Source organism: Macaca fascicularis, chromosome 13 (assembly GCF_037993035.2).
Source record: "Macaca fascicularis isolate 582-1 chromosome 13, T2T-MFA8v1.1".
Classification (NCBI taxonomy): Eukaryota; Metazoa; Chordata; class Mammalia; order Primates; family Cercopithecidae; genus Macaca; species Macaca fascicularis.
Genome location: NC_088387.1, coordinates 75901394 through 75926250, shown reverse-complemented (window position 1 = coordinate 75926250; position 24857 = coordinate 75901394). Strand labels below are relative to the sequence as shown.

The 24857-nt window shown below is 45.0% G+C and overlaps 1 protein-coding gene across 2 annotated transcripts in view; it reads left to right on the top strand.

The window, feature by feature from the left end:
* Positions 1 to 24857, top strand: part of PRKCE (protein kinase C epsilon) — a 540751-nt gene that overhangs the window by 479399 nt on the left and 36495 nt on the right. For both annotated transcript variants that reach the window (XM_005575968.4, XM_005575969.5), the window contains exons 12-13: positions 17399 to 17537; positions 23277 to 23465. In XM_005575968.4, coding sequence (XP_005576025.1) covers positions 17399 to 17537; positions 23277 to 23465 — 328 coding nt within the window. The remainder of the gene's footprint in view (positions 1 to 17398; positions 17538 to 23276; positions 23466 to 24857) is intronic.

Here is a 24857-nt window from a genome sequence, read left to right as displayed (position 1 = left end):
GAACTCATGGTTTAAATGGTTAAGTTTGGAAACTGCTCATGAAGGGCAATTGGAACTACTATTTGTTAAGCACCCACTCTGTGCCAGGAACTGGTATAAACCCTTTCCATATTACCTCATTTAGGCATCATAGTAAGCCTTTCAAATGAGTACTGTTATCCCCATTTTACGGGTTAGGAACCTGAACCTAAGTGAGACTAGGACATTGTATTCACACATTATTAATACTAAATCAGAGTAATCTTCAAACTTAGCCTGGGAGACGTCACGTTCTCCTGCTCAGGCTCAGGCGTCTCGGCCTTACTAATCCTTAAGTAGCATCATGGGGGCTCCCTGTTTTGGTAAATGTTCTCTAATCTTTATGTCTTTGATTTTTTAATCCCTTTTCCAATGGCCCCAAATATGTGGTTGACCATTACAAATAAGATTGATAAGCCAATGAAGTGTCATCATTGAGAAGTCAGGGCTGGATAACCACACACCTAAAGACCTTCTGCACTGAAAATGTTGGTGATCCTGGGGAGAGACCACCAGAGAGTGACCAGGCAGTCAGCATTTCTGGCTCTGCTCCTGGGCACCTGACTCTGGAGCAGGTGCTATGGACTTGAGGAAAATATGGACAGCATAGCAGATGTGGGTCCTTCTTGGAGGAGCTCAGGGCTTCTCAGGACCTTCTCCTCCACCGTCCAGCCTAGAAACTGGGTGGCTAAGGGTTTGCTCTGTGAGTTTCAAATCTTAGTTTTGCACCCCCATACTAGCTGTGGGCCCCTGGGCAAGGCGTGCACCCTCTCTAGGTCTCAGATTTGTCGTCTTTAAAATGGGAGTGATGATAGTACCTATTTCAGAGGTTGGGGAGAATTCAAGGAACCCCTCCACATGAGGCACACTAGTAAAGGCTCAACAGCACCATCAGTGAGCACAGGGTCTTCATGGTTTTCTCCTTGTTTCACATGAGGATGGCAGAAGCCGAGTCTCAGAATGATACCTCCCATCCAAGGAAGGCGGGAGCCCAAGGCAGGTGCTTAGTACATAGCTGTTGATGAGTGGAAAAGAAACAAGGGCATGGACCAGAGTTAATCTCAGCATGTACGTTTTACTCCTCAACGTTATTTTATTTATTTTATATCTGTTGATTGTCTCTTTCCACGCTGGGATATAAACACCAAGAGGATAGGGAACATGTTTCCATAGTGCCAAGAACAGTGCGTGTCACGTGGTAGTGACTCCATGAATATTTGAATGCATGAGTATATGGGGTTTTTTCTATGAAAGGGAACAAGCTGACAAGGAGCCTGTGGGTAGCCTCTGCCCTGGAACCTCCTAAGCCCTGGGCTGACTGTCTCATTCTTCCACCAGGCACTCCAGGCAGCCTCGTGTTCTTGCTGGCTGAAGGCTGCCCACAGGAAGCTGCCTGTGCCTGCTTCTTGCCCTGGCAAACTACAGGGCTCAGGGCAGAGCCTTGCAGATTGGAAGCTGCTGAGTTTGATGTTGTAAGACTCGCTGGGAAATGCTGCCATTTGGATTTATTATTTTAATTGTTTTATAGTTTATATTTATGCCCTGCAGTGGTTTTCCATTAAATCAGAACACTTATGTTTTCAAAAAAGAGCAGGTATGGTTGTGGGTGTATATCTTAACAGCTAATCTCTGGCAATAAAAGCTGTTTGACAGTCATCAACAGATTAGGAAATTAGTATTTGTTTAATTTACCTCCCTTAGGGACTATTAGCACATGAAAATAGCGATGTTTTTGTGTGATTTTCTTTTTTTAGCCTGATAAGATGACAGATTTTGCTCTTGTATATTCTTAAGGTTTCAGGTATAATTGTTTTTGTGGTTGTTTTCATTTTTATTAGCATAAACCATTGGGTTGGTAAAAGTAATTACAAAATTGGAAAGAGACAACACAAAGTATAATCTAATAAGTTATAATTAAACTTTTATTGATTTTATGTCATATTTATACCATATGTATATATTATACCATATAAAATATGAACATGTATATATAAATATACCATTACATATATTAATCATACTATATACTTTATCATACATACTTTGTTATACCTTATATGTATACTTTGTTATACGTAATACAGTATATAGTATGATTAATATAACATGACACTGATACATAGAAACATTGAGAGTTACATGTTGTCTGGGCACATTCTCACAACACATGTTAATTATCTTTTTAGCTTTCACTGAAGTTTCAATTTTTGTCATAGCACTTGCTAAAATAAATTTTTAAGTCATGATTTCCTTATTTCAGAATCGACTGCTTAAAGGATTTATTTGTCATAGATCTGAACCACCAACAAATTCCACATTCCTTTCTTCAGTTTGGTCAAAGCACTTGCTTTCTGGCTGAGAAATATTCCTTCCACAGACCTCATTACTCTGTTTCCACTTGGTCTGGCTCATTTGCTGGCCAGCTAACCTACCCACACGTAACTTCATTAGAAAACACATTAAGATATGTCCTCTACACAGGTAGAAAGTGCTGCTTGTTTTAGACCCTTACAGTAGCTTGAGAAGAGTAAAACTACAAATGGTAAACGTGAGGGTCCACTATACTATGTGTGCGCACCCTTGTGCCATCAGGATGCTTCCATGACCTGAATCGTAATTGAGAGACTTTGCTTAAAACCTGGGGGTCACTTTTTCCCAAAGCAGAGATAGGTTATCCTTTTTAAGTACCTCTCTTCCTTGAATATAACTTACTAATATTTCATCCATATCTATGGCCAAACAACCTGCTCTAGTGTGAGTATAATCCAGCTGATGACTGCCAGCAAAGTCAGGGATTGAACAGCACTCTGATTTTTAGCTGAATGGCTTCAAGAAAATTCAAATCTTGCTCCAAGTAGAGTCTTCAGGTTAAAGGAGGTAAAAGGAAGCAGTTGGCTGGGGATGGACTCAGAGGCAGGGGTAAGGCCGTGGCCTTCAGGAGGGCCCTGGAGAGGGAAATCTAGACTCTTCCTGCCAGGATTTGAGAAGTGGTCTTGAAGCTGTGCCCCATGCCTCATCACCTCTACTGACTCTCCTGGATCTTCTGATCCACCTCTGCAAGTTCCCTGGGGGAAGTTATATTTCAAGCCATAAGGGTCCATCTTAGCTCAATGACGTGGAGCAGATTTGCAAGTAGTTCAGAAGGGATCATAGTTTAGGGAAGGGTGATTTTTAAAAAGAAGGAAGTAAAGAAATGTCCAGAGTACAGGCACCCCTTCTGATGGGCCTGGTGGAGTGGAGAGGAAAGAGATCGCCCAGGAACACTGAGCTGATTTGGGCTGGGTCACCATTGCCCCAACTAACCTGCTCCTCAGGGACGGCTGAGGGTGGGCAAAGGAGAAGCTGCTGGGTCCTTCTTGCTTGGAAGACTGGAAGGCTTATGGAACACGGAACTCTGGTGGGTTTTTTTGGGGTTTTCTCTAAATGGGGTTTTTCTCACATGCCGACTCTACTGCCTTGAAAAAGGGCATGTTGGCCGGGTGCGGTGGCTCACGCCTGTAATCCCAGCACTTTGGGAGGCCAAGGCGGGTGGATCACAAGGTCAGGAAATCGAGACCATCCTGGCTAACCGGGTGAAACCCTGTCTCTACTGAAAATACAAAAACTTAGCCGGGCGTAGTGGCGGGCGCCTGTAGTCCCAGCTACTCAGGAGGCTGAGGCAGGAGAATGGCATGAACCCGGGAGGCGGAGCTTGCAGTGAGCTGAGATCCGGCCACTGCACTCCAGCCTGGGCGATAGAGAGAGACTCCGTCTCAAAAAAAAAAAAAGAAAAAGAAAAAGGGCATGTCTCCCAGTGTCACTCCAAGAGTTATTGCTGCTTTTCTTTTTTTCTCCAAGTGGAATTCTGGAACTCTCCTTCTGTCCCATTGGCAGGTTTGAGGTTTACAGTTCCTTTCTTTACTAAAGCTATTCACTGGGCAGACCCTGATACACAATTCCTCTATTAGTCTGGAAAGTCTTTTCTCAAAAGATATAACAAGTTATTATTATTATTATTATTTATTAGTATTATTTCTAAATCAGAGTCTCAAAGCATAAAAAGAAAAAATAAATAAATAGAAGTAAGGGCAAGTGACTTTATCTGCCTGGGCCTCAGCTGGATGAAAAGACCTCTGAACCACCCAAGTTCAGAGCCCTTCACGGACTGACTACACTCTTTGTTTGAGATTCTCTCTCTTTTTGGGTTTCTCGAACACCAAAGTCCTATATGGTTGCTCTGTCCCAAGTCCCAGCCATCAGGCGTCGTGCTTGCTCACAGATCATTTCTAGCCCTCTTCTCTTCTCACACTATATGTGATCCTCTTCTCGAAAAATCTCACCCACATCCATTCTTTTCCTCCAGCCCAAACCTTCACATATTACACCTAGCCAGCATGTCCAGTGAGGTCCCTCTAAGGAATCAGTAATGTTTAGCATGCATGAGCTCATGCACGAGCTGAACTGCTGCTGTCCTCCTGCCTCCCTCCAAACCCTGGGCCTTCCTGGTGTGTCATAAGTGCTCAGTAGACGTCCATCACATGGAGAAATGGAGGCTGTCTTTATCTCTAATTGCCTTTGATTTGTAAACTCTACCAGATTATGTCCTCTCCAATGAAGAGGAGGACTCTTCTTAACCTGCCTCATTCGCCTGAGCCCGTGCAGCCTCGTTGTCCATCAGACCACAGGTCTAGGCCCGTAACAGGGCGTAAGCGCAGCCCTGTACCCTTTCTTATTGGCATGTATGCATATGCGCACACGTGCGCGCACAGACACATTTCTTAGCCGTTGGAAAGCACCGCATGGTCTTAAAGCAAATACCTTCCATGGCCAAATTAAACAAATACAAATGTAAGACTTCTTTTTTAAGAATAATAAAATCTGTTTTCTGTCACTTCAGAGGTCAGTCCATTTTCAGCCTTCTAACCTTGAATGAGGCCTCTGATATCCTCCAAGTAACTTGGGTGACCCCCACTTTGCAGGAAGACGTGCCTTCCCTACATCCCCGTCAAATTGTGTGGAGTTACATTTGCGTTTCCTCAGCTCTTTATCTGGGCTGGGGTGACCTACAAGGGGCTAACCAATCTCCTAGCACGTGGCTCTTTACGTGGCTGGACATGGAAGACATACGCCTACTAGTTTTGGCAGCTTCTGGTCCTGACAAAGGAGCTTGAAGTGCAGTTTTCTGGCCTTCCTGTCCGGGAATTCTGGACCCTGCATTGGGTTCTATGGTCCACCTCCACCAGGCTCCAGGAACGCCCCCAGAAAGGTTACTCTTGGTCCTTTAGCTGGAGTGGCCCTTTCTGTGGCGACAGAGTGCTGGCTGGACTTGGAGCTGCAAATCTCTGGGCCCAAAAGAGGTGAGACCAGCAATCCTTGCCTTCTAAGGCAGTGATGATGTCCTGTTTCTCCCTCTGGTTTCAGAACTTGCCATCCTAGTACTCTGGCCTCATGTCCATCTGTCCCTCTAGACCCTAGGCATCTCCTTGAAAACAGGGATTGTGTCTTTCTTCCCTCTCCATATCCTCAAACAGACTCTAAGTAGAAACTCAGTAACTATTATAGAATTGTTACATAATAGGGCCAAGTAGACAATCAATGAATGTATCAGTAGTTGTAATCATGCCGCCAATTAGATGGATGCTAAAATGGACTTCATAGAGACCCTGCCCATCATTTTGTTCTGACATTCAGTGAACATCGAATACTGGGTACTTTGCAGGGCCCTGGGGACCAATCTGTGAACACGAAGGCACCATCTCTGTTCTCCTGGAGTTCATGTGAGGAAACCAATAATGCTCAAGGAAATAAGCAAAATAATGACAAATTGTGGTCATTGTTGTGGAGGAGCTGACCAAAGTGCTGTGATCGAGATTAAAGGAAGGGTTGGGGTTGGTAGTGAGGGGCTGCTTTAGGTAAAATGGCCAAGAGAGGCATCTTTGGGATAAAGGCAGAGACCTCACAACAAGAGGGTGTTGCTTGGTTCTCTTCCTGAGTATAATAAGGAGAATGGATTGGAGAGTGCAAGAGAATGTTGGATTCAGCTGCCTCTGATAGTTTTGGCCTTAGTTTTAATAATTTTCAATAAAAATCTTTTAATCATTCCATACATTATCTGGAAATGCATGTTCATATCATCTGGCTGCTTGGGGCCACGATCTGTGAATTCACTTTTCTGATCTTATTCCTTCATCCATTTTGACCAGTAGGTATTGAGACACTGGGATGCATCAGACACTGTGGGGACTTGGAGACCCTGCCCTCATGGAATGGTCGCTTGTGGAGGATAGACACTCATGGTGGAACAGGAGACAGGGACCACCCAAAGGTTCCTCTGGCCTTCTAGCCTCATCCGTCATCATACACTCTCCTGATCCAAACTGGATGGATGAGGCTAGAAGGCCATGGGGGACCACAAAGGGCCTCTCACACCATGCTGACAACCCTGCTTCTGGGGTGCCATTGAAGAATGCAAGCAGCAGGGGAGCATCATCTGATTTACATTTCGTGTAAAAATGCCTGCTGGCAAAGGTTTGCTCCAAAGTGGAAAGGGGAAACATTTGGTGTGCAACAGCCAGGACTGCAAGTTCAAGCAAGTTCTTTCACGGGCTCCAGCTGCCTTTGCTTCCTGGATCTTAGACTGGAAGGACCCTTGGGGATTAACTTATCCAGCCGTCTTATCTCATATTTGAGGACAGTAATGGTCAGAAAAGTGACTTGCTTGTGGTCAGTCTGTCCTGGGCTCTGCCCAAACAGCTGTTTTGATGACCAAGTTGATTGACCTGGAGAGGGATAGGGGAACTAGGTGTAAGTGTCACGATGGATCATCAGGGTAGCTCACCCACATGCTGGAAACACAAGGCAATGCGTTTCTCCTCAGCAGGGATCAGAATTTTATCCATGAATATTAAGGATAAGAATGTACTTTCATTATTATGGGTTAAAAAAAAGTAATTGGATGATCATGCAATCAGATAAGCAACTCTGTAGTGATTCCAAGGCTTAATGCCCAGGTACAGCCACAGGCTGTTTATTATTATATTTTCTGTTGGCGGGATCAACCAGGTACCAGGCTATTTATTTTGGCTTCAAACCGAGATGTTGTTTGACACCTCAGGCTTCCAGCTGTCAGTGTAGTGGCTCAAAGCCTTCTCTCTCGAGTTGAGAGGACATCTATTTGATCAAAATAGCATTGTCTGGCTTATCAGTTACATCTTATAAGCATGTTTCCATGAGTTAGAAACAACCACCGCCCCAAAAACTACAACTGTGTTCTCTGTCCCATGAAAGGGCGGCCGTGTGGACACAATGTATATTTTTTTCTCCTCAAACAACACAGTGAAGTGATTCACAGCATGGAAGTGGGGTCAGGCAGGGTGGACTCTGTTGCTCACTCACCACCTGTATGTCCTGGGCCAATTAAATAACCCCTCAAACCCTTTTTCCTCATCTAGCAGGTAGGGATAATATAGTCTTACCAGATTCACAGAACACTTCTGGGATTAAACGAAGTAAGGGATAGAAAAGATTCCACACTGGGCTTGGGATATAAAAGCATTTGGAAGAAGAAAAGTAGTTCATTGTTTTGCTTCTAAATGATTGAATTTTTCTACGCAAAGACTTGGAGAAGAATTTCCCTGGACATTGACCCAGAATGAAATATTATCGTTGACTCTCGGTTATCAGCACTGCAATGGAGAACTTGAAAATCATTTACCTTGGGCTCAGAAACAAATTATGCTTTTTTTTTTTTTTTGATGGAGGGGCAATAAACGCACTTTGTTTGCCTTTGTGTTTGGCCTCTGGCTGGTGGTCTTTGAGGGACTTGCTTCCTGCGAGTGATGGGAGGTGCCTGTGCAGAGAATGTCAGGAAGAGGGTGCCTGCCAGTCACCAACATTTGCCACAATGTTGAGCTGGAAAAAACATCTTTCTCTCAAGTGTATTACTAAATTTATGAAGGTGCCTGGTAACATCTGCCAGAAGAGCCAATATTCCCCTCTGATTGACCACAGCCATTCACGAGTCTTCACTGTTTGTCCCAAAACAAGCAGGATTTCTTCATAATCTCCCTCGAGGGCCTGCTCTAGGACACGAAGTAATTTTTCTAATCTCTTATCTTCAAGTTACTGGAGGAATTTGCTGTTATTTCTGCAGCACTCAGGCCTGAGCTTTGTGGAATTTGCATGCCAGGGAAGTGAGGGCATTGGAAAATGAGCGAAGAATAAAGGAGCATTACAGGGCTCTTCAATGGTGAATTTTCAGGTCAAGCATAAAAGAATTGTTTCCCATTCTTTCTGATATGTTAAGGGCCTCACACGTGCTAACTCTTTGCTGGATCCTGTATGGTTTACAGAAGGAGAGTTTTCTGGCTGTTATTCTTAGGGAATCTACCATCAATATAGAAAAATACAATTTTCCAAATGGGAAAGGATAAATTCAGATGAGATAGCTGAGGTGCAGGGTAAAGAAAACAGGATTCCACTAAACATCTACAGGTCAGGTCCCAGTCACCTCCCTAGTCTTGTTTACTCACCCCCACCCCACCTCAGGTTCTTTATCTGCAAACCCATGATGATACCGACTGCCCAGGGCTATTGTGGGAAGGAAAGGGATTCTGTATGTGATAGCACACAGTGGTGGCCAGTCCTGAGAAGTATAAGTGTCTGGAAGCTGTTGCGTGAATCCTGTTGATCAGCATCTGCACAGCCTCACCCCTACCTGTGAGCCCCATTGTCTTTGCTTTCTTCCCGGGGAACTTTGCGTTTCTATACACCGTGTCATTCCCCAGTCCCAGGGAAAGGAATCCTGACTTTCTCACTGGGCTATGCTAAAAGTCTCAGTCAGTTTCATCTCTGTTCCACATCGTTTGTCCCTTTCCCCTATGTTACAGTCGTGTATACTTCATATGTTTCATCCCACAGCATCTATCTCAGTGCCTTATACACATAAGAGACCTTAAGTATTTTTCAAAAATAAAAGGATTTTTATGGATTTAGTGACTTGCACTGGCATGGGATGTATATTTTAAGAAATGAGTGTTAGACCCCTGGAGGAGGCAGAATTTCTGGGATATCATGGATCTGGCACTGTGCTAGAGCTTTCGCAGAGGTTACATCATTCCATCATGGCAATACTATCCTCATTTAACAGATAAGAAAACTAAGTCTTCCAGATATGTTGGACCAGCCCAACCTTACCCAGCTGGTAAGTGGCAGAGTTGGGATTCAGATTCACAGCTGCCCCACTTCCGGTCTGACATCTGGAAGAGAAACATTGGGCACCCACTCAGCATCTCAGATCACATGTAGGCACAACTTCTTATACATAAATTATTATACACAGAATTACATACATGCATAGCCAACCTGGGAGGCAATTCTTAGAAGCCAAAATATGTGTTTCAAATTATTCTAGACACATTGCTAGAGACCTGAACCGTCAGTTTCTTTGCTGGGCGCGGTGGCTCACGCCTGTAATCCCAGTGCTTCAGGAGACCAAGGCAGGTGGATCATTTGAGGTCAGGAGTTCGAGACCAGCCTGACCAACATGGTGAAACCCTGTCTCTACTAAAATTACAAAAAAAAAAAAAAAAAAATTATCTGGACAGTAGTGGTGCATGCCTATAATCCCAGCTACTTGGGAGGCTGAGGCAGGAGAATCGCTTGATCCTGGGAGGCGGAGGTTGCACCAAGATAGCGCCACTGCACTCTAATCTGGATTACAGTGTGAGACCCTGTCTCAAAAAAAAAAAAGTCAGTTTCTTGTCACGTTACAAGTAGAAGTAGAATTTGACCCACCACTGGTCTCATCCCATCTCCAGCAGATATCTTGATGAAAGACCTTCCTTGCATACCAGTTCTCCCTCAGTCTTAGACCATTTCTTCACTGCCTTGCAGCAAAATCACGTTAGGGATCTGTTTGTACTCACTGATGCCTTTCCATTTTCCTCCCCTAATAAATTAGTTTGTATAGTTGGTCTTAGAAGTCAAACTTTTTGTTTTTCCCCTGACACTATAACTGCTAGGTCTTATTTTTTTCCTGCTCAGATAGGTTTTATAGAATATTTTTAAAGTACATTGTTTAGGGAATTTCCTTTCTTGCCATGTTGTGATTTTCTGGAAGAGATCTTCCAGAAGAGCCTTCACTGTGTCACCCTGCTTCGAAGTGGGTCTGTGCCTGGAAGTGTCTGTGATCCATTGGGCTCCATGTTCTCCTCACCACAAAGACTTCTTTTCCCAGCCCAGAGGAATTTTAGTCCAAGCGTCAAATAGAGATTTCCAACTCATACCTCTCTCATTTTATCTAATAGGTGGTCACAGGCAGTTATGTAGGGTCAGCCCACGCTGCCTCTTACCAGCCATGTGACCTCAGACAAGTTATCTTTTCTGAGCCTCAGTTTCCTCATACATTTAAAAATGTGGGTTGAAGATGCCAAATGTGAGCAGGCTTGGTAGAGTCAGGATTCCCGTTTCCCAGGAATAAAATGGCAGAGGATGCGCCAGGCGAATGCACCCTTTCCTTGTGGCTAGGGCATGGTTTCCAAATCTCTGTCTGGCTCCAGGCCAGGCCACGTTAAGAGCCCTGATCACTTCTTAAGACTCAGATTAGAGCAGTGGTCATCAACCAGAGGGCCTGCAAGGGACATTTAGCCATGTCTGGAGACAGTTGGTTGTCACGACTGGAGAGGGGGCGTACTAATAGCATCTAATGCATTTAATGCATAGATGCATAGCGTCTCATAGCATCTAATGCATAGAGACCAGGGTGCTAGTAAATATCCTGCAGTGCACAGGACAGCCCCCCACAGCAAAGAATTATCCAGCCCCACATGTCAATCTGGTCACAGCATGGCAAGGTTAAGACACACTGGACTCGAGGGAAGCTGAAGAGCCTCGTTCTTATCACCTTCCTATAGCCCACATCCCATTTGGCTCTTGGCACTGGGGGAGGAAGTGGGGTTCCATGGAAGTTCTCGTAAGTCTTCATTCAAGTGAAGAGTAAAGTAGCCATCCATCCAGGTGTCAGGCAACAAGGGCTATCACAAAGGCATTCAGGCTGAGGGGGAAATGCTAGGAGTGGCCCTCCTAAAATCAGGGACCACCAAAGATGCTATCACGATTATTACTTAGCATTTTTCTTGAGGTTCCAGTCAACACAATCAGACAGAAGAAATGAATTAGAAGTATAAGTACTAAAAAGGAAGAGGTAAATTAATCATTAATAGCAGGCAATTTGAAAAATCTAGGAGAATCAACTGGAAACTGTTACAAAAACTGAGGGTTCGGTATAATGGCAGGGCACAGAATGATAAACAAAAATCAATACCTAGCCTATACGTGTGCGACCAGATAGAAGACATAACAGAAGAAAGCCCCCATTTACCAGAGGAATTTAAAATATAAAATAATAGCCTGTATTATTTTGAAGTGGATTCCATTACAATTAACATATAAACCCAAAACAACTGTGCTCTAAATAAGATACCAGTTTATTTCTTTTTCATATGAAAGTTATCTGAAGGCTGATGGTCCAGTGACCATTCCTAGGACTTAGTCCTTGTCTTTATGGTTGTAGGTGGCTGCTACTACTTTAGGTATTATATCCTCATTCATGCAATATACAGAATATATAGAAGAACATATATGTATGTGTGTATATATGTATGTGTATATATGTGTGTGTGTATATATACATATGAATATATGTATAAATATATATGTGTATATATACCCCCCCACACACACACACATATATATATAGAGAGAAAGAGAGAATATATAGAAGGAGGAAAGAAAAAGAAGAGTAAGGCTCTTCCTTTTAAGGAGACTTCCACACATCTGATTGCCTAGAACCTAGTCATATAACTACACCCAGCTCCAAGCGCAGCTTTTTTTTTTTTTTTTTTTTTTTTTTTTGAGACAGAGTCTTGCTCTGTCGCCCGGGCTGGAGTGCAGTGGCCGGATCTCAGCTCACTGCAAGCTCCGCCTCCCGGGTTTACGCCATTCTCCTGCCTCAGCCTCCCGAGTAGCTGGGACTACAGGCGCCTGACACCTTGCCCGGCTAGTTTTTTGTATTTTTTAGTAGAGACGGGGTTTCACCGTGTTAGCCAGGATGGTCTCCATCTCCTGACCTCGTGATCCGCCCGTCTCGGCCTCCCAAAGTGCTGGGATTACAGGCTTGAGCCACAAGCGCAGCTTTTAATTCTAGTTCATGGCTACGTAGCTATGTGCCTGGCTTAAAAAATAGAAAGTAAATGTTCTCTTACAAAGGAAGACAGTGAGAATAGATATTGGGACAACCAGCAATCTGCCATAAAATGTCATAAGAAATTTACAAGATCTATATGAGAGAATTTTAAAATGCTTCTAAGGGACACAGATGACATGAAAATGGAAAGACACAAAGTATTATTGGATAAGAAGGGAAGACTCAACATCATAAAAATATCAACTCTCCCTAAGTTAATTTATAACTTCACACATATTCACAATAAAGACATCACCAGGATTGTGTTTTAACTAGACAAATGATTCTAAAGTTCATATGGAAAAATAAACAGGAATGGCCAGGAAATTTTGAAAAATAATATGTAGACTGGTACTACCGAGTGTTAAAAGGCATTATAAACCTGCAATAATTAAAAGAGTGTGGTATAGAGTGACGTTGTAGAATAAAAGGTACAGGAAAAATCCAAGTGCATGAGAGGATTTAGTACTAGTATTTGTTGATGAAGGTGGTATTTCAATCAGTGAGGAAAAGTGACCTATTCTGCATATGGTATTGAGACAACTTACTAAGTTTCTGAAAACAAGTGAAGTTGGATATATATCACACATCTTTTATCAGAGCAAGTCCCAAATATATCAAAGACTTACATTTATCAAATGAAAACATAAAAGTACTAGGAGGAACCTTGGGAGAATACTTTTATAACTTTGAAATGGGTAAAGCCTTTCAAATTAAGACTTAAAATCCAAACCCATGTTATAAAACATCAATTCAATTACATAAAAATAAATAATATTGGCATGACAAAACCACCATAAGCAATGCCAAAAGTCAGACAAAAAACTGGGATGTTTGCAATTCTTATCTTACTGTATGCCCTTTCATGCTTGAAGTTTGTTTCCTAATATAGAAAGAGCTCCTAAAAATAGATAAAAAACAAACACCACAAAAGAAAAATGGGCAACAATTCATGGAAAAAAAATACAGATCTCTTTTGAATATATGAAAATATGCTCAAACTTACAGAGAAACTTAATAATATAATGAGATATTGTTTTCACCTATCAAACTACCAAAACTTGATAATATACCATGTTGGCAAGGATGTGGGAAGCAGGCACTGTCATATGTTGCTGATGGAAGTATAAATTGTTCTGCCTCCAAGAAGGGCAGTTTGGCGACATCCATCAAAATTCACATTCTTGTAGTACCTGATTCAGAAATTTCTTTTCTAGGAAATGTGTACAGTTACCTTCACACATGTGTGAAATGTCCTATGTAGACGGTTATTCACAGCAGCATTGTTTGATAGCATATGCTAGAAGTATCCTAAATGTCCCCCAATAAATACAGTGGAGTATTATGTAGCCACAATAAAGAATTAGAAGGCTCTTTAAGTGCCAAGACAGAAAGAGCTTCAATATATATTAAGTGCAAAAGATAAAGTCCCAAAGAACGTGTACAGTATAGTTAAATGAGGGGAAATGAATATATAATCATATTTTCTTATTTATATATAAAGTATGATCAAGAGAATATACAGGGCATGAATAAAAAGAAATCGCCTGTAGAGAGAGAAAAGGGTGTCAGGGAATGGATGCAGGAGGGAGAATTTTTACTGCATGCCCTTTCATACTTTTTGGTTTTTTGAACACATGAATGTATTACCTATTGAAGAAAAATTGAACGAAACTGTAAATAGATAAATGAGTATAGGCTAGTCACATTGGCTCACATATTAGGAAAGAAATTTTGCTGGGTTTCCCCCCTTCTATTAAAAAAATGACCCCCCTCTTTAAAAAATGTCCTATTCCTCAAAAGTACCCTGGCCTTGCATTTGAGGACCGAGTACACAGGGACTAATACCTGGGCAGTTGTCCCTCTTTGCAAAGCTGTCAGTCTCCAGCAAGTTTGATGAGTACTTGCTACCTGCCTGACCATGTCCCCTGAACACTGAACACCATGGGAACCCTCAGGAGAATAGACAGCCTGCCCGGTTCTGCCTGCCAGCAGGACCCCAAAGTAAGCAAGGCTGGGAAACCATTATTCCCAATCTTCCTCCCCAGGAGTGTCTACAGGCCCCTAGCAAAGAGGCAGCACTGAAAACATACAGCCAGGAGACTCCTGGGGCAGGAATAAGGAGTGGAAATTCAGAGATCCTGGGGTAGCAGTGCTGGTAAGAAAACCATGAAGGAATCTCTTAGGGAAAGACTAGCTCTTTCTCTTCCTACCACCTTCCACCTCCACTGCATCTTGCCCCTACCCCCACCCCTGAGCCATCATAGGCACTGAGCTTCCCTGAGCCATCCCATCCACTGAAACCCCACTCATGAACAGCTTACCACTGAGAGCCCAGTGCCAGGCAAGTTTAGTCCCAGAGGTGTGAGCTCTTTTCTTTATAATGGAACTGAAGACCCCCCAGAGAAATAGGAAGTCCTGGCAATGGCCCTTCTGGGTCCCGGAAGTCTTTGGACCCACTCTAACTTTTTCTGTCATTAAGGAAAGGAACATAAGTCCCTAACTCTTCCTGGACTTGGTTTTACATGGACAGTTAGAGTTTTCAAGAAATACAGAGGGGTAATTGGAGGAAGTGACCAGGGGCAGGCTTCAGGCCTCAGTGGCAAGACAGCAGGAGGAAGCATTTTGGCCAGGGCCTCCCCTAGTCACAGCCAAGGGCAGCTGCTGCGTGCTGCCTGCTGACCATGCTTGGCTGTGGCAGCCACCCTGGACCACATTTCTCCTGGGGAGAAGAAAGGGTAGAAAGCAAAGGGAGGGTAAGCTTCTGGGGCCAGTGCAGGGGCAGGCAAAGAAGAGCAGGAGCTGGGGAGCAGTGAGGCCTTCCTCCTTCTTTGCCCCGCCTGAGGCAACCCCGGGCAGAAGGAAAGGCGGAGCCTTGCAGCCTGAGTCAGAAAAGGGGCAAAGTTCAAGCTGGCTTGGAATCTTCTGAATCCACTCAATTTATGCAAAATTAGAAGAAGTCCTTCCTCGGACATAACAAAGGCTTTGAAAAGAGTGCTTAGGGGGTGGCATTTGGGGTATTTTATGAAGTTGGGCTTGGTGACTGGCATTAGAGGAAGTCAACCAATGTGAAGGCAGGAGGGCAGAGGAGCGCGGCACACGGGGACAAGGATGCTGGCTTGCAGGGCAGATCCACCAAGCCTTCACCACCTGTAATCACCTAACTTCTTCTGGCTTCCACTGACTTATTTCTGTAAGGGTAGTTGCCACGTGTGCTTGTTCTAGCTCACAGTACTGTGCAATGGAACTGTTTAATGGAATTCACAGTGCTGAGCGTGGACCGTGAACTGCGAGGTGCTTCCCACACATAAAGAAGCATCATTGTTGTTCCTTTTTCAATTAGTATCACCATTGTGCTGATCGTGTGTGCCATGGGGGTTGGCAGCACTGGATACTACAAAATAGAGGAAATAGAGGGGCATGTGACTCAGTGGGGCCCCAGCTGTCAGCTTCTCAAGGACTCGGACATTTGCAAGTAGGCAGACAGTTCACCCGGTTCCCTTGAACTTGGTTCCTTCATGAAGAAAATGAGTGTGACAATGTTAAAGACCTTCTACTTTACACACATCATCAGTCCTTCAAATAAGCCTACAAGCAGGAGCGTGTCATTCTGATTCACCAGATAAGGTCACAGACCAGCAAGGTGACTTTACCAGGACAAGGCTGCAACCAGTGCTACAAACTCAGGCCCTGAGTCCCAACCCAGTATTTGTCTCACTGATCCATCACCCATAGCCAGAGCTGGGCCTTGACCACACACAGTGGCCAGGGTCGGGGTGAGGGAACCCTGGTCCCAGGGGCTCAGCTTGGTTGGGCTCACTGTTCTTTCTGTAGTTCATGAGCATTTGCTTAGAGCAGCACATTTTATATGCTCTTTTCTCTCAAGAAGTCCCAGCTGTAAGCAGAAACGGGGTCATGGGTACAATGCAGGCAGGTCCTAAAGTGCTTCCTGCCCCACCTTTGCGCTCAGGCCTGGATCCCCGGCAATGACCGGAGTTCACATCTTGACACCAGCAGGCCCCCCTGCTTTCTGTGTGCAGAGGAATGGGCCTTATTTGCAAGACCCGCCACCCTCCATCCCAGAATGGCTGTTGCGGGGAGCCCAGGGTGGAGACCACAATGCAGTCTGGGTTCTTCTACGGGATCAGGCTTGCAGGTTCCAGGCATGGTGGCAGGGAATTCTTACCTAGAACCCCAAAGTGTAAAACAGGCCCCAAGGGAGCTGCACTGCTCAAGACTGGCATGCCCCTATGGCTCTTGCTTGCCGCACAGAACCACGTGGGCTCTGTGGGTCCAGGTGATTATAAGCAATGTGCTTGCCTTCCTGCCTCCAGACCTTTCCCCCACCCAGCCTGCTGGCCCCTAGGAAAGAGATCTTACAAATGCGTTGTGCTCATGCAGGCAGGATGCTTATTGCTGTTAGCATGCATTTCAAATTCTTTTTCCTAGCATTCCAGGCTCTTTGAGCAAAACATTCCTGTCTTGCTTCACCATTCACTGCGGCCCAATTCTCTGGCCTCCTCACTACCTTTTGCATCAGGTATATTGGCCTTCTCCTCTCTCCCATCTTCTCTCCTCACAGTGTATCCGACCCTTACCTCCTAGCCAAGTTTCTCTGGAGGGGCGCTATTTCCTGGAGGCCCTCACTGCCTGCACTAGCTGTTTGTGGTCTCCCGCTCTGACACACAATAGCTCGCTTGGTGCTCTATAAAGTAGCGCCTGACTCTTAGGTGGTTTTATCTGTTTCATTGATGTCTCTATGTGTCATGCAGGGACCCCCAGCTGATCCCCATGGTTAGTTCATGAGGGACAGGGGTAGATGCTTTTTCTTTCACAGCAGGGTCTGATTAATATGAATATGGGTGCATAGCAGGGCTTCCATATATACCCACTGACTTAGATCTATGAAACCACAGCAGTTGATATATTCCTGGGGTTACGGAAGTTCCTCCCTCTTGCTGAAGAAAGCGGAGGTGCCATTAGGGGCTGACTAACGTGAGAGACAGCCCCTGGACTCAGATGAGTTTCAAGAAATGCAAGCTTCTTTCAGGACTTTTTTTCTGGAGATTTCCCTAAGATATGCACATACCTTCAACTCAAGAAGATTATATTGGGGTGAGTGGCATATTGACAATATGATTCTGGCCTATCTTGCAGGGATTTGAAACTGGACAACATCCTTCTGGATGCAGAAGGTCACTGTAAGCTGGCTGACTTTGGGATGTGCAAGGAAGGGATTCTGAATGGTGTGACGACCACCACCTTCTGTGGGACTCCTGACTACATAGCTCCCGAGGTAAGACCTGTGTGCAAAGGTTCACCTCCTCCTGGTGCCAGGACCGAGGCTGGGGTCCAAACCCATGCACTGGGGTCATCTAGTGGTACTGGGGGAAGGCTCTGGAAAACCAGGATGGATTCTAGGGAGGAGGGAGAAAAGAGAAGGTAAGAAGTTTGCTGATTGATGTCTGTCAAGAAGTCCTAGTGTTGGGGAGATGATGAGTGAAATGAGAGTAACAGGCTATTTCCCAAACCTGGGCAAGTTCTCATTGAACATCTCTTCCCATCCTAGTCCAGAACCACCAATAAATCTTTGACCAAGAGAAATTTGTTGACTTTTATTATTGTTTTCATGTCTTTAAAATCAGAATAGGGTGGGCACAGTGACTCACGTCTGTAATCCCAGCACTTTGGGAGGCCAAGGCAGGTAGATCACTTGAGTCCAGGAGTTCAAGACCAGCCTGGGCAACATGGTGAAACTCTGTCTATACAAAAAATACAATAATTAGCCTGGCATAGTGGTGCAAACCTGTAGTCCCAGCTACTCGGGAGGCTGAGGTGAAAGGATCAATTGAGCCCAGAAGGTTGAGGCTATAGTGAGCCATAATTGCACCATTGCTCTCCAGCCTGGGTGACAGAGCAAGACCCTGTCTCAATTAAAAAAAAAAAAAAAAGTAAAAAATAAAATCAGAATAAAGGAGCATTACTGATCACGGGAGCACTTCACTTTATCAGCTATAATTTACTAACAGTAAAACCAGGAACTGTTTGCCATTTCCCGCATAGTGGCAGCTGTACGCTGTGGGTACACAGGATGGAGCAGGAAGAGGAAAGTGACTGCACCTCATTGTATACAGATATCAGAGATATTCACTGTGGCCCATTCCAATAGGTCGCCTTTCGTGAAAGTTGTTTGGGATGTTTTGCTCGGCATGAAGTGTTTGTTTGCCTTATTCCTGCCCAAACTGAGAGATACCTGGTGTGATATGATTCAGGTTTAAGACATGGCCTGTCATAGACAATCAAAATGATCTTCATGGTTCTGAGACATGTAAGATAGGAAAGAAGTACCAATCCCCACTAACATCGCCCATGGCGGATCAGATAGGTATTAGCCCATTCAGAGCTCATTTCTTTCAGTGGGCATTGTTAGAGCACCTGCTAGGCACAAAGCAATGTGGGGATAAAGAAATCACTGAGACACTTGTCCTATTCTAAAGAAACTTTTGGTCTAAAGGGAGTGACAGATAAGTAAACAACTAATTAAGCAGAATAAATAGGCACATAAAACAAGATGGTATCCTCAGGGATCAGGAAAGGCTTCTTGGAGCACCTGGTGGATGAATTGAGTTGTAAAGAATGAGGATTTCCTTTGACGGAAGGGGTGGGGAGGGTATTCCTGAAAACAACAGGACTGGAACGGGGGCAGGACAGGAAAGGAGGTTCAATGTCCCTGGGCCCTGGATCCTTTGAGGGTAGGGTCTGTGTTTCTAATCTGGGTACTGCCAGGATCCAGCACACAAATCAGGCTCTTATAGAAAGGTTTGTTAAAAAATGAGAACTTATGACCTTCCACCATGAGCAAAGGCCAAGGGACAAAAACATCTTGGGCTTTTCCAGGACAGTTAAAAAGTGTAGCTAGATCATAGGGTTTCTTGGTACTCATTGTAATGAATGAGATTGGGATAAAGACCCAAGGAATGTGGCTTTGATCCTGTAGTATCTGTGGACCCACTCAGGGTTCCAGTGGAGGAGGGTCCTAGTCAGATCCATCCCAGGAGGAAGGCAGGCCACAGCCATGCAGATCAGAAGGCAGGGAGTGAGGGACTGACGGTCAGGAGGCTTCACAGACCAGACAAGACAGGGGAGGCCTGAGGAACATCTCGAAGTGAAGGTGATGAGTAATAGGTGGTTTCCCTTTAGAACTTTTATCTTCTAAGAGATCTGAAGAGTAGGGATTTCAGTCTCTCTGCGAGTGTATTCCCTTAGCAAGAACACTAGGAATTCAACCTTCAAGGAGCAATAAATGAAAGTGAGAGCTTTCAACAGGGAACTGCTTTTCTCATCTTCTTCATTCATTCTTCATTGTCAGAATACTCAGTTCCAGTTCCTCTGTAAGTTGATGCCAGAGTCTAACAGTTGACAGCCCATGGTATAGTTAAGGACCCAACCCAAGACAGAACGTTCGCTTTATGATGAACAAAACAGCCACTCAGCTTTCATGAAAAGCAATCCATTGATGAGACTCACAATGAACAACTCTGATCTCTGTTCACAATGAAGCACAGACACTCTTCCTTCCTGCTCTAGCCTTTGTGCCCACTATGCAGAAACATCTCTGCACTGGCAATGACAATCCCTGGTCTTGCTGTAGGCAAATTACAGCTGATAAAGGTACTGCTGCCTTCATCGAGGGCTACTGGGAAGATTAAATGAGATTATGCCTCTAAAGCATTAGCCCAGTGCCCGGCCCACAGGGAGTGCTGGCTAAATGGTGGCTTCATTGTTATCATCATTGTTGGGTCGTGTGATGGGATAGGAAACACAATCCTGAGAATTGAGTCTTGAGTCCAGACTTGTCCACAAATGCACACATGTGACCTTGATGAAGTCACAAAATGTTTTTGAGTCTCAGGTTTCTCATCTTTCAAAGGAGCCATAACTCCTGCCCTACCTACCTCATCAAGCTGCTTTGAGAATCTGAGATTAGAGCATGGAAATGCTTGAGAAAGCAGAAGCCTCTATTCAAATGGGAGAGGTGATAAGCTGCTGAGCTAACCTCAAAACCAGAGACACCTTCGGAGGCAGGAGCTCTGCCCCAAGGCTTCTCTTCCTACCACATGGTATGCCCCGTGGCACCCCCTCTGCTTTCTCCACTCCCAGCCCCTGCTCCCCAGGAAGTGGCCACCAGCCTTTGGTAATGGCATCATCAGGCCCAATGCCTTCTCCCTTCTCCCCAGCTCTGACACACTTGAGGGGTTGGCTGCCACTCCAGGTGCCTTCCCGTGGCATGGAAGCCTTGCCCTTCTGCCCAGATCCATTGCCGACAGTTAAGTAGGAAGCAGATAATTAGAGCCAAGCCTTAAAGGAATCTTACAAAAGATGCCACCCAGAACGAGAAGGCTGTGGGAGGGGCCTGGAGCGGGGTGGCAGGGTGGCTCTGCAGTTTCCACAGCACCATCCAGTCTCAGCACACACAAGCCACCTTCTCCCCACCCCTTGAAGGCACAGAACCCAGCTGCCTCCCTCCGAGAAGCTGGAGGGTGGCCACCGTAGCACCCAGTGTGCCCTGAGCCCGGGAGAGAAGGGAGCATGCCCGGTAGATACACACAGTGGCCATGCATGCTAGCCAGTCACAAAATGTTGACTGTCTCCTGGATGATAGAACAGGCTGGCCACAGCAATGGGCTCAGGAGCATGTTACAGCTCCTACCCTCTGGTACCTTTTAGTTGCACTGGGGAGACAGTTGGCCATGAAAAAATAACTAACAACGCAGTGGTATGTGGAAAGTGAGAAAGTGCCTGCAACTCGTAGGGACAGGCAGGGGTCTTAAGTTGGGCGCTGTGTCTTTCCAGGGTGAGGGAGGAGTTGGCATTGGCTTTGGAGCACAGAAGAATCGCTGGCTCCTCCGGACAGTGGAGCCCATGGCTCTGACCTTACAGCTCGAGGAACACTAACCACTGGGCTTAGACCAAAGGTATTAGCTAAAAAGATTACCAGACCCAAGTAATGTAGAGTTGGCTGCATTTGCTCACATTCCTTTTCATTCCAAATTCAGAAGATTCCTAAACTGTGAGTGTTTTAACTGTTTCTAAATGTTTCTTCTATCCAAATCTGTCTAGTTAATCCTAAGCAATTTGTAATCTCTAGAAGGGTATTTTGAGTAGACCACAGAAAGTCCAGATACTTGAATTCAGCCTCCTCTTCCCTGGCCACCATGAAATCTGAGAACTAAATTGGAGCCTTGTCCCCAGCCTGAGACATTATCTGCCCAAGGTGTCCTATGGGCTGGAATGATGAGGCATGAACTTTACCTTGTTTTTCAGGGTCCTCAAAGTGTTCCCCCTTTCAGGACATGCACACCAACCTTATTTCTCCTTCACTTTTTGAAATTCTTTATAGAATTATGGACCTGGATAGGCCATCTCATCCACCCTCCTGTTCTGGGCAGAGCCATGCCTAATCCTACTCTAATAAGAAGAGAAAATAATTGTGGAATGGGAATATCACTTCATGATCTCTTCCTTGTAGAAGGGACAGCTCAGCATTTATTTTTCCTCTGAGCCAAACACATCATTGACCTGCTACATATTTTATTTATATATGTTATATTTTAAAGGCATACTGTAAAATACAAAGCTCTCTATAGCTGAAAGGTGATATTAAATTCTAGTCTTTTCTATTGGATCTCGTCTCCATATATATGATATATATGTATGAATATATATGTGTGTGTGTATATATATATACACATCATTGACTTGCTACATATTTATATGTGTGTGTGTATCATGTATTTATGACATATGTGTATGGAGAGCAGACCAAATAGAATAGCCAATCAGAAAAGATCCTTTTTTTTTTTTTTTGGAGATAGGGTCTCACTCTGTTACCCAGGCTGAAGTGCCGTAGCGTGATTATGACTCACTACAGCCTCAACTTCCCGGACTCAAGTGATTTTTCCACCTCAGCCTTCTGAGTAGGTGAGACTACAGACATACCACCATGCCCAGCTAATTTTTTTTTTTTTTTTAAGAGACAGGGTCTTACCATATTGCCCAAGCTGGTCTCGAATTCCTGGACTCAAGTGATCCTCCCACCTCAGCCTCCCAAAGTGCTAGGATTACAGGTGTGAACCACTGCGCCCAGCCAGAAAAGATGTCTTGTATTCAGTAGCATTATGTCATACATGCATTTAATCTGAGTGAATTTGACTCTACACCTTTGGCTAGAGGAAAAAAGAGAGACAGAGAGCATAGATAAGACAAGTGACTGTTGTCAAAGGCAAAATGTACCAATCAAGGAGATGGTTTGATTCTGGCTATTACAATAGGGGGTTCATTAGTGAAAGTGGCCCCAAAGGAAAGGAAGGGGGCCTAGGGTTTCGTAGAGGCAAAGCAGGGGATTCCTCAGTGTATCTTATGGGAATCATGATGAACAATAGAGATGGGTTTTTTCTTAGAATATGCAAGAGTATAGTAGTCCTTTATAGGTAGACCGTGACAGGGTGGGGAGACTTATTCATTGCAGTTTCCTCTCCAGAAGCACAGGGCTCAGGTAAATTCAGTGTTGCACCATTTAAAGAAGACCTCTGCTCACCTTTCCACTCAGGCAGTGAGCTGTGCCCTGCACTGTGTGTGAGATGGGAGACGTGACCTCGCTGCACTCTGAGTCACTTACAGCTCGCTCGTTCTCTCAGTCTGCATTGTGCTCCCCTGACCCTGATTTTAGTGTCAAAATATGCAGTTTTTTCAAATGTGGCCCTCATGCCAGTCAGGAACTTTCTCTGGTGCTCGTGTTCCCATTGGAAGACAGACTGTCGATATTGACTTTGGAAAGACGATAGCCGGCCCCCAACATAGTGCCTCCAAACTCAGCTGCCACTGAATTTGCTGATTTAGAACTTCACATGGACTAGGACTCAATGGTAGGGAGGAGTGAGTTAAAATTGAAGTCCTTCCCACGGGCGTTCGTAGCACGGGTGTCACTGGGGTGGGAGCCTTTGATGGTGCCTGACATTGCCGGTTTCCTGAACAGATCCTGCAGGAGTTGGAGTACGGCCCCTCCGTGGACTGGTGGGCCCTGGGGGTGCTGATGTACGAGATGATGGCTGGACAGCCTCCCTTTGAGGCCGACAACGAGGACGACCTATTTGAGTCCATCCTCCATGACGACGTGCTGTACCCGGTGTGGCTCAGCAAGGAGGCGGTCAGCATCTTGAAAGCTGTGAGTCCCTGCCCTTCACCCATGGCTGTGCTCTCCTGGGCTCCTCCCCTACACACACACACACACACACACACACACACACACACACACACACTCCCTTCTCCCTTTCTCTGTCCAGCTTTCTCCCTCCCACTTCTGCTCATCACCATGGAATGGGAAGGACTAAGGGCAGTTGCCACTGGGAGTTCAGGCGCAGTGCAGAGGGCTGCTGCCAAGAGAATGGGGCCTGAGATGACTTGCTCTTCTGGTGGGAAAAGGAGCACATGTCTGTGCTTCCTGAGATGAGGCACTGTTTACATCTGTGTCCTCCAGCCTTTCAGAGGGAACAGAAGCAACTCAACTTTGCTGACATCACCTCTGCCACTTCCGTCACTTCCTTACCTGTGGCCTGTCTTCATCAGGGACCTGTGAGGGAGAACAGAGAGGAGGGGAGGGAGGGTGGGCACTGCCCAACTGTGTCCATGACAGCATCGCTGTGGCTCAAGAGCCAATCAGAAAAGATCTGGTCCACTGGAAATTCATGCAGTCCCGCTGGATGTAGACACATAATACAGAGACAGACTCTGCCCTAGGAATCATCCCTCACATGGGAAAACCCCTTATGCTTTCTCAGCACAGCCATCTCTACGATGTAACAATGCTTGTACTGTGTCAAGTGAGTGATGTTACCTGTACCCTTTTGAAATCCGTGAAAGCTGAGGTGCAGGGAAGTTAAGCAAGAAGTCTGCCCAAGGTCACCCCTCTGAGCTAAGACAGGACGAGGGTGACAGCCCAGGGACCATGACTTCCAGAACTTGGCTTCTTCCATGCATCCGAATGCCCCAAAATTTAGTCGTTTGCACATTGTAGTCACAAAATTTGCTATCTTCAAGTGTCTTCTGCACTATTAGTTGCTTTTCTTGTTCTTTTAATCAACTTCCAATATTTACCTGATTATATGTATTTTATGAAGAATTTTTTTTTTTTTCTTTTTTGAGACAGAGTCTCGCTGAGATGGCCAGGCTGCATCGTAGTGGTGCTCTCTTGGCTCACTGCAACCTCCTCCTCCCGGGTTCAAGTGATTCTCCTGCCTCAGCCTCCTGAGTAGCTGGGATTACAGGCACCTGCCATCATGCCTGGCTAATTTTTGTATTTTTAGTAGTGACGGAGTTTTACCATATTGGCCAGGCTGGTCTTGAACTCCTGACCTCAGGTGATCTGCCCACCTCAGCGTCCCAAAGTGCTGGCATTACAGACATGAACCACCATGCCCAGCCTGTATTTTACAAAGAAATTTTATACCATTATCATAGGTAGAAAATCAGTATCCCTTGCCATAATGAATTAATGTAATTTTTTTTCGAGCTGGATTCTTGCTCTGTGGCCCAGGCTGGAGTGCAGTGGCGTGATCTC